This window comes from Strigops habroptila, chromosome 2, assembly GCF_004027225.2.
Source record: "Strigops habroptila isolate Jane chromosome 2, bStrHab1.2.pri, whole genome shotgun sequence".
NCBI classification, from domain to species: Eukaryota; Metazoa; Chordata; class Aves; order Psittaciformes; family Psittacidae; genus Strigops; species Strigops habroptila.
In genome coordinates, this window is record NC_044278.2 from 112,436,019 (window position 1) to 112,446,671 (window position 10,653).

At 42.9% G+C, this 10,653-nt stretch overlaps 1 protein-coding gene across 1 annotated transcript; it reads left to right on the forward strand.

Moving 5' to 3' along the window:
• Positions 1–557: 557 nt before the first annotated feature.
• Positions 558–8,048, forward strand: LOC115604459 (high affinity choline transporter 1-like). Its single transcript, XM_030477583.1, has 8 exons — positions 558–735; positions 1,803–1,916; positions 3,451–3,606; positions 4,080–4,228; positions 4,725–4,868; positions 5,852–6,005; positions 6,884–7,101; positions 7,527–8,048. Exons 1-8 carry the CDS (start codon positions 558–560, stop codon positions 8,046–8,048), a joined length of 1,635 nt encoding a protein of 544 aa, XP_030333443.1.
• The last annotated feature ends 2,605 nt before the right edge of the window (positions 8,049–10,653 follow it).

Genomic DNA, 10,653 nt, shown 5'->3' on the forward strand with positions numbered 1-10,653 from the left:
TGTTTCCTAGGTTTGTTTTGAAGATTATTCTGGGTTTAGTTCAGTCAACTTTAAACAGAAAAAGTCTTAGCTCTGCCATCTGTGTTAGCCTTGTGCCTAGAACCTGGAGAAATACAAATCATTTTCATACCACTGCATATCAGACAAAACATAACATTTCCCCTCCTTTAAGCCAAGCTAGTATTACCTCTCAAATCATTACTCCACTGCTGCTATCAACACTAATTCCTACCCTCTTAATCTCTGCTATCTTGAAAAAGAAGATTGGTTATCTTCTGAAGAAGGGGAAAGACTAAAGAATTTCCAGTAGTCCTCCAAAGACAGAGACTCTGCATCGAGTTCACAAGACTTTTGGTGTATGGAAGTGTTTTGCACTGCATCTTTCCTTGCAAAGTACAGCAAAGTAATAATTAGCAGTTTCTTTACAAGGCAGCACTATTTTTTCTGATTTTCTTTTTTTTTTTTATTCTTCTTTTTTTTTCTGATTGTGGACTTGATCAAAGAATATTATCATCAAGTCATTATTCGTCTCTGAGATCTAAATTAAGCAACTGAAAATGGCTCTAAATATACCAGGCTTAGTATCTTTGAGTATGTTTTTTATGTTAACTTTAGCTATTGGAATTTGGGCTTCTTGGAAAAGTAAAAGGGATCAGCAGAATAGAAATCCAAGTGAAATGGCCATAGTTGGAGGTAGGAATATAAACTTTTTCATTGGATTGTTTACTGCAACAGGTAAGTTTTCTTAAAAGACTTTCAAAAATTCTTTTTAAAAGATGTGCATTAAATAGATCTGGGGGACTTTGCTTTCAAAGCAAGTGAACTCCTTTAATGTCAGGGCAGATTTTACCTAAGTGTGGCTTTAAAGGAGTATGGTTTCATGAATCATTTTTAGGGATGGATTCTTCTAAACTTCTTCACACTGAGCAGAACTTAATGTTTATGTAGATTCTTTTAAATTAAAGAGATTAATTTCAGAGTTTAGTTAAGTGTTAAAGAGTTTAATTTAAGAGCGACTGAAGAATATGACACTTTTCATTAAGGAGGGCTGTGGTCTTAATCTTAACCAGTTTTTGTTATCCAGCATGACTGAATAATTTTACTCTTGGAACAATCCAGCTCTGTGTGGAATAAATTGCTGCATTGGGCTGTCTTCTAAAGGGAAAATGTTTCCCCACTAAATGCTGCCCTCCACTTCCCTTTTCTCTCCTTGCTGCCTGGCATCATCTGAAATTAGCTTCTCTGACCCTTGTTTGTGAAGGTTTCCCTGAGTGGTATTTGCCTGGCAAAGGCACTTAAGCCTTGTTACAGGTGTGGATTCTGACTGCAATGTCTGCTTGCATCTTTTTTCCTAATGTCTATTTTCTTAGGTTGTGTCAGTGATGCTCATGAAGGATGGTCTTTCAGTCATTACAGAATAACAGAGGCAATTCTGCTGGCTCTAGCAGAAGTCTTCCACTGAGAAAATGAAATTAGTATATTCAGATTGCCTCTAAATGTTGAAACACTGAGCTTTTCCATGCACTCATTGATATTCATTCTTGAACCTGGGAAACTATTTAGGCTGCAATTCTAATACTGTTACCTGTACCCAGCAGCTGTACCAGAGCTAGTGTAGAGTATTGCCTGCTTGGTACTGTTACCTGTACCATATCTCACTATGGGAGAGAACTTTGTAAAGAAAATGAAAGTGTGATTAAATATTTGTATGATAAAAAGGTTTATAAGGTCTCAAAGTGTTCTACAAGACTAATTGAGAATATGTATTGCTATCCTTACTTTTCCATCTTGCATGTTTACAGCCACCTGGGTTGGAGGAGCCTATATCAATGGCACAGCTGAAATTGTCTACCTGCCTTCAAAAGGACTATTGTGGGTCCAGGCACCCGTGGGATTTGCCTTCTCCCTTGTTATTGGTAAATAATTCACATAATAAGGACACATAAGCTTTAAAAAAAGTAATCATATGAGTATATTAAGATGTGTCACAGAGTACAGAGTAGATTTTAAAGGTGATTTTGTTTCTTCAGTGTCCCATAGATCCAGAATAAGCATTTATAATGCTGTCCTCTAAACTGAAACCTAAGAAATTAGGGTAGCTTGGAGCTAGTGTAGAGTATTGACTGCTTGGAGCAATTTATAGGACAAAAATCTTATCTGAGGACTTTAGAAGCATGTGGCTGTGTGCATATTGTTTTTTTATCATGGTCTCTTACTCATACTCACTATTGAGAGTGTTGGTATAGTTTTAATTTTTCTTCAAAATTTCTGTGTGATGAAATAATACTGTCTTGATCTTTCCACTAAAATGCATTCTTTTAAGCAGTCTCATCTCAGGATGACCAGCTTATCCCACTTTACAGCTGGTCATTATTTGGTTGAAACTGAGCTAGGTTTGCAGTGTGCTACACCTAAGTCACCATATCTAACTCCAAGAATTAATGGACTCACGCTGAGGTTCAGCTGTCTTGCCAAAACCACAGTTTCTTCCACTGAGTTATACCATAACTCTTTAGGGACAAGGGATGATTAAAGCAAGAACTGTGCAGACCTTACACAGGAATTTCTAAAGGAACAATAACCTTTATTCTCAAGTCAGAGAAAAGAGTCCAACTGACGTGAATATGAATCAGGCTTGGAAATAAACTGCCAGCATTTCTTATGTGAGTAATTCTTACTAATGAAATTGGGGAGTGCAGGTCTGATCCTGCAATCTTTACTCAGGTCAGTAGTGCCCAGACAAGCAGTCCTGTTGGCTTCAGGGTTAGGCACAATACGTATTCTTTGGTTTTAATGAGACAGCTGTACATCTGAAGTCTAATATTTAGATGAAGGAGGGTGGGACTCAGCTCAACACGCAGATTAAAACAATATTGTTCTGGGAAGAGACAATGAAGCCACCAAAATGAAAATATAACCAGAAAAGGAACGTATATCAGCAGGTTGCACCACATGGTCAAGGACAAATGTTTGATTCTTTTTTAACCAAACAGGAGTCTTCGGTGCCTCATTCTGTCTACTGACATTTTCCACAGGAAACATTTCAGAAAACATTGTGTCTCAGGCTGGTAGGTCATTGAAGATGGAAAGGAGACTACATGTGGTTGTCCTTTAAGCTGAATTCCTATTACAGTCTCACAGGTATCTTATGCCATTTGGGGTGCCCTACGGGGTCTTATCTGGCCTCCAATAGCCACTCTGGAAATAGGTATGTCTGCCAAAAGGGGAGACTCATATCTGCCAGCTGTAAGCAGATGTCTTTTAGAACCTGGGACCTCTCAGATGGATGAAGCCCCACATTTAGGCAAGTAAATTGAGGTCCTCGTGTCTGGTTGGCTGCATCATTCTCTAGGATCCATTATGCACAAATAACCACATCACTATACAGGTCTGATAGTCAAATACCACAGTATATGCAAAATTCTACCAAAATGTCATCACTTCTGACAGGTGGTTTCTTCTTTGCAAATCCAATGAGATCCAAGAATTATGTGACAGTGATGGATCCCCTTCAAGAAACTTATGGGAACGTGATGGGAAGCTTACTCTTCATTCCACCACTGCTAGGAGAGGTGTTCTGGTTTGCAGCTATCCTGGCATCCCTGGGTAAATGCCTACTTTTCTGTTGTATTTGTTAAAGGCATGTGACACAACTAGCAGAGTATAACACACATTCGGGAATTGTGTTGGAGGAAACTGTGGAAATGTGTGCTTCCTGTCTCCTTTTGTGAGAGGAACACAAGCATTTCTCATTTGGGGAAAATGTGTTTTTAGGTTTAAAACAAATGATATTATAGTAGAGAGTTCTGGTAATACGAGTTAGAACCTTCCTCTTGCCTGTGGGAGAACAGGTGCAAAAGGGTGAAATGCCTTGGCAAAGGCCATTCAGCAAGGTAGCATAAGAGCAGAAAGGCAACATGGGCTCTCCTGAGTCTTCACTCTGCCCACTCTCTGTAGACCATGCACTTCTCATTCATTGTGGTGTGCTGGCATCAAGGGGACAACATATTCTTATTTATTCCATATTCTGCACATATGAAATCTGTCTTAAAATGTCTGACTGCTGTCCTTGTCTGCAGGAGCAACAATGAGGGTCATCTTGAGTATTGGCAGCTCTTTGGCTATCGTCGTCTCAGCATGCACTGTCATACTCTACACTCTACTGGGAGGCCTCTACTCGGTTGCATACACAGATGTCATCCAGCTGGTTTTCATTGCCCTCAGCCTGGCAAGTCCTGTGCATTTCTTAGTAACCATATTCCTAACTAAGGCAAAGAAAACCTGCACTTCTTTTGAGTGTGTCTCAGGCCAAAACAAACTCCAATACTGGTCCTTGCCCTACAGTTCCTCTTCAGGAGAACAGGTCTCCTGAAACATCTTACAGCCCTTATGAATTTCAGGCAGTGCTCACACAAGCTATTGGCCTTGCTGGGCAGACATGGCTGCTCACAAGTAAGTTCTGCAGAACCTGTGCAAAGCAATCATGGCTGGAAAGGAAAAGGATCTATCTACTGAAGGCACCAATTGACCAAAAGAGTCATGTTCTTGATGATGCTGTGAACCAGAAACATGTAGATTTAGAGTAAGGAAGGGGGAGAAAGGGAAACTCTTAGTCTGGATTTAACCTTATGTAACTTTATGTTCCACATTTACCATAATTTCAATATCTAAATACATTGTCCAAGAAGAGGGGAAATGGTCAACTATTTCCATTTCTATCCTAGTGGGTCTGTATCCCCTTTGCCCTGATGAACTCTGCAACAGAAAGTATTTATTACACTGCAACTCATCAGTCTTACCAAGACCCTTGGATTGGGAAGATAGAAAAACAGTACCTTGGAAGGTGGCTGGATGACTTCTTCTACCTGGTATGGAGCATTTCTTGGAAAGGTGGTTGGGAGAAGGGATTGTGTCAGGACTTTCTGTCTGGAAAACTTGTTGTTCTTCCAGCCAGGAGCCCTACATTGCACAGTTGGCAGGATGATGTGCAAAACCTTTGCTCTTCCACTCTGCACCACACTGAATGGACTGAGGAGATCCAGGGCTCAGGGAAGGGAAAGAAAGAAGCAGTAGGGACACTTGTTTACCCAGTAGGGACACTCCTTTACCCATGGGAAGGAATGTACCTCTTGAGTAAGACCATCCAGGCAGCTGGTTCCACTCCTGGCACCTAGATGAGGCCTTTTGAGAGGTTGGTCTTGCAGCCTCAGTAGTGTGCTTTTAACATAATTATGTAAAATCCCCTCTATTCGAAACAAAAAAAAAACCCTAAAATGACATGACTGCAGGTCATCAGCAGGCACGGTGCCATTGGCTCCATTGCACAACTCACATTTTGAGCTACCAGTATAGCCAAGACTACAGGAGGTTGTTATGCTCTTGCTAGACTGGTAACAGGGACACACAGAAGTTTGAGCTTATTTGGTGAGGACAGACTCTTCAGATTTTCTCTGATGAAATTTGCCTGCTAAGAATGTGAAAATGTTGATTTTATTTTTAATCTTAGACTATGTTCTAGCTGAGCGTGGGTGGATTTTTTACAAAAACTTCTCTTTTCCTTCGTCTGTGCCTGTTTCACTATGCCAAGCAACCTGTTCTTTAGCTTTCTCAGCATGCCAAAACATTAACATGTTTTGATCAAAATTTCACATCCAGCACAATGGAAACAAAGGAAAAGGACATCCTCAACTGTCAGAAATATCATCCTTGGTAATTAAAGCTGGGCAACATTTATGCATTTTAAATGAGAGTTTTATAACAGTAAAGATTATCATCTATCTGAATGGATGGATGATGCCCTACAGCAACCAGCAGTCTGGTGGGTACCACTGGTAACATCTGAATGTTTCAGGTGCTTGGGAGCATCCCATGGCAAACTTACTTCCAAAGAGTGCTCTCCACTGCCTCACCAGGACAGGCAGAACTCATCTCCTACCTCTCTGGACTTGGGTGCTTTTCAATGGCCATCCCCTCTGTGCTCATTGGTGCAGTTGCAGCATCAACAGGTAAACTAATTGTTTGTCTCTGAATAATGAACATGTTTTTGTGAAAGGTGATTGAAACAGGATCCAAAGAAGTCTTGATTTAGACTTCAAATTGACTAGTCTTGTGTACCTAAAAGCGTAGCCCTGGCCACCAAGCTAGATGATCTGTACCAGGAATGTGGAGCCCTCTGAGGTTCAGTGCACAACTGCTTAGAGACATTTAAAAAGCCTCAAGACCTGTTTAAAGCTATTTCATTATGATGAAATGGCTTTTCATGGACCTTGAGTTGAGGAAAGATGAAAGCAGACCCTGTAAATCCCTGTATAATCCTATTTTCCGAGAAATCTTATGCTTGCTTCTGTTAATTCCTTCTGGATGTAAGATCCAGCATTATTACTACAGACTGTTAGTAAGGTTCTGAAGAAAACCTGTTTGAAGGAATCAAGAAGTTCAGTCCTGTGAATCCACAGCCTTCACCCAGGGAATCAGTCCTGTGTTAGCTGGGAGCAAGGGTTAAAGAGCAGCCAGGTCACTGAATATGTAAAGAAATCAGTTGAACTCATTAACGCACGATCACTTAGGGCATTAGAGCGAAACTCCCTTCTCCTCATGAGCACGATCTAGCAGGTTGACCTTTAACTGTCCCAGTTCTGGAAATACACGAAGCATAGCTATTTGTATAGATGCTACTGGGGAAAAAGAAAATCTTTGATCTAATGAGAGCTGCAGCATGCTAAGGGGAATCACAGGAGATCATAAGAAAATCCAAAAAATTGATCCAAGTCCTAAAAATACCAAGTGGGTCTCAGTCCTTAGCCCTGCAGTGACTGGTCCCTGTGGAAAGGCAGCAGAAATGTCCATGAAGGATTTGTTGTGTTTTCCTTGTTCTGTTTTACAGACTGGAACCAGACAAGCTATGGTCTTCCAAGTCCACTTGAGAGAGGGGAATCAGCGATGGTACTGCCACTTGTTTTACACTATCTCTGCCCAGCATACATCTCCATTGTGGGTTTGGGAGCCATCGCTGCTGCTGCAATGTCTTCTGCAGATTCTGCTCTTCTCTCTGCCAGCTCCATGTTTGCTCACAATATCTACAGAAAAATCCTGAGGAAAAAGGTACTTGGTTACAGCATTCAGTAGGTTTGGTGTCGGGAATGATGCCTTGTTACGAGAGTATTATAAATCCAGTCTGTGTGGTCTGCAATTTGAGCCGCTGAAACGAGTACTGGAGCCAGCACTTCAAACATAGGTCAGGGGCGTTCATATCCATGGTAGGGATACAAACACCCACACTGGTGAGCTTTGCTCTTTATAAAAGACTGGTACAAAATTTGGGCTAGGATATTCATGGAGACAGCATAAAAACATGATCCTTGAAATTACAAAGGGCAGCCTTGTCTCCAGGGTGGCTTCTTTGGGTGGCTGCTGGTGGCAAGTGCTGAATGAAAGCAGCAAGGGCTTGGTGAGAATGAGCCCGGAGCTGTGCTAGTTACCCCACCAGTAAACGCCGTGTCTGTAACATTACAATCTTTGTTTTACAGGCTACAGACACGGAGGTCTTATGGGCCATGAGAACTTCCATGCTGGCATTTGGGGCTGGGGCTGCAGGTCTAGCTTTTTACTCCAGCTCTGTCTACGACCTCTGGTTCCTCAGCGGGGAGCTGGTGTATGCCCTGCTCTTCCCCCAGCTCTGCTGTGCCCTCTTCATTCCCAGGACCAACACCTATGGCTCTGCTGCTGGCTTCTTGGTTGGGCTCCTCCTGAGGCTGCTGGCAGGGGAGCCTGCCCTGAGCATCCACCCCATCATCTGCTACCCAGCCTGTGCCCTGGTGAATGGGACCTACAGTCAGCTCTTCCCCTTTAAAACATTCACCATGCTTCTCACCTTGGGGACAATTGTTGCTGTTTCCTACCTGGCTACAGTCTTGTTTCAGAGAAACCTCCTTCCCCGCAAGTGGGATGTTTGCAACATCATGGGGGGAACCAGCAACCTCATCCCCCTGCAGCAGATGGAGAAACAGATGGGTTCACTGGTGGTTGCACTAGAAGAGAATCGGGCTTAAATGTGGGGCCTCGTTTGAAAGCACACAGTGCATTTAGCAATTAGACTATGGCACAAACAGCATCGCTTTTCCCTTTGCTTTTCCAGCAATGAATAATTTAAAGTCCTCAGAGTCATAAAGATGCACTCTGTGCAAGGAGAATGTGTGAGCTTGAAGTCTGCAGTGATTAAAGGTGTGTGCTGATGGAGTACGATCTTGTGGTGGTGACCACGGGGCACCTTGGGCCCCAGCAGTGTTTGCTTTGGGATGCCCCTTGTACCCCACCCAAAAGCAGGACTATAAGTCACTCTCAAACATTTATGGCATTCTCAAGTCACATACTTTGCTCACCACAAAGGAGACAAATTAATGTTTAATAGATTGGGTATTCTTGATTAAAAAACAGTTGAGCAAACCTGTTCCCATTACAACAGCTGGAGTTTTAGCATAATCATCCCTGGGGAGAGCATGAGACCTATGAAAACACAGATTACTGAATGCAGTGCAACCACTACAGCAGTTCAGCAGTAATATCAGTTCTGCACCATTCCTTATATGCTTTACAAAGCTTTCCTTGATACCACAAAAGCTTTTGCATACACCTCTCCCCAGCCATGGTCTCAGGTCACAGAGCCAGTCTGCTGCCACGTGGCTGAGGAGAGGACATCCCCTCTCAGATGACCTGGTAGGGCAAAAATAGATGAACAAGATGAAGCAACAGCCCTTAATTACCAGATAAGAAAGTTTTACATAGCCATTTATATTTATTATAATATTTATAAAAACTCAAACGTTTGCAAAAATGGAGGTGCTAGAGAGACTCCTTAGAATGAGCCTCCTCTAAAACACCTGGTTAAATCACTTGTGTGAAGGTGTTACCCAAGCACAGCTGTGGGATGGAGTGGGGCACATACACAAACCTGGGTGTGAGAACTCAGAGGATGGTGATGACAGAAAGGTGCTGGAAACTGATCCTGAACCTGCCTGCAGGGACATGAAATCCTGAGGGCAAGATCCCAAAGGATTCAATCCACCAGGTCTGTACAGAAAGCCCCTCATACCTTGTGTGCATAAATTCTCAACGAGTCAGAAGCAACCCAGCTAACTAGTGAGTTTGGCCTCTAGCCTGAAGTCTGATGGACCACGACCATTCCACAGTGGGATGGGTCGTTAAGATGAGAGCTGAAATAAAGACTCAGAAGGAAGATGCAGTGATGGCTTATGAATGGCTGTTGTTTAAACATTGTCTCACCAGGGGTCAGTTGCAAGCTACTCAAACAGCAGGAGCCATGCTCTGGGCAGCCCCTCACCACAGAACCTTTACGAAGTGCTTGTGGGAGTTGCTGTGTGTAGAAATAGCTGGCACTGTTGGAGGGAGAATAATTACTGACATATCCAAAATACCGCTCAGCAGAGCAACCCTGACAGCCAGCCGAGCTGCTGATAGTGAAAACAATCTGCTGCTTGGTAAACTGCTTCCAGCATGTGCTGAACACCCACTGTGCATGCACAAGGTGAGAAACTCTGCCAGTGCCACCATGCATGGCCACAGCAAGCTCAGCGAGGAGCCACATGTCACTCTGAACTGTACCAAGGCAGCCCTAAGCTCTAGATATGGCTTTGATGATGCTCCTGTATCTCTAGAGACTGTCATGAATTATTAATTATAACATGTGTTTAGAAAAGGGAAAAAAGTGGTTTTAAAATTAAAAGCATTACCATTAACTATGGCCCTGGGCAGTCACCCACTCAAGTCTTTCACCCCAGTGATTTGAGTGGGAGCATGTGAGGTCGTGCTCAGCTAAGGGAGACACCAAAGCTATCATTACCATAGCACCAGAAGCATACACCCCTGCAAGATTTAGGGATGACCTAGTTTGGGGACCTGTACAGCCCTCTGTGAGGACCAGTCCAAAGCTGACATGCTGCACTTGCACAAGAGCACAGACCCACTGCATGGCCCAGATGAGAGTGAAACTCCAACGTCCTCATGTCGAGGTCAGCATCCCACTCATTGACCATCCCACCCAGCAAATCTGAAAGGCAAATGGCAACATCTGGAGATATCTTTTCTCTACACCGTCATGCCCAACTTCTGCTGTTTCCCTGAAGACTGCCAAAGTTTGACATTAAAGCCCTTCCATGCTTGCACACTTGGCCTGGTGGGCAATAGATTCACAACTTCCTAAGACAGTGCTCTGTGGTAGGACCCTGCAGAAAAGCATCACCACCACCACCATGTCACCACCCAGCATCACCACAGAAAACTCCCTGCGACTTCAAATAGGAAAGTCTTAGCGTTCCAAGGGGTATCTGGCATACTCAGCAGAGACACTTGCCCTTACAAAGCTTCTCTGGATTTCATACCACTAACACATACTCTGCTTTGCGTGGAGAGATGAAAATGGCAAAGACACAATTACTGTAACTCTTTCGAATGTTTACCATTTTCCATCCTTATATGACTCCCTCCTCAGAACATCCCCCAGCAAGCTTAAAAAGAAAACATTCATCAAGGTCAGACAAAGTTTTGAAAGCAATTAGCTGCAAGTAAAATAAATATAAAAGCAATTCTAGCCTATACTTAATGACAAAATGCCTAGTTGTTCCAGTCCAGCACACCCAA

Excerpts from the sequence above, each read along its gene's own strand:
- LOC115604459 (XM_030477583.1), top strand. The coding sequence starts at position 558 with ATGGCTCTAAATATACCAGGCTTAGTATCTTTGAGTATGTTTTTTATG. Across the intron at positions 736-1,802 it reads TGGATTGTTTACTGCAACAG|CCACCTGGGTTGGAGGAGCC; the intron begins GTAAGTTTTCTT and ends GCATGTTTACAG. Across the intron at positions 3,607-4,079 it reads AGCTATCCTGGCATCCCTGG|GAGCAACAATGAGGGTCATC; the intron begins GTAAATGCCTAC and ends CCTTGTCTGCAG.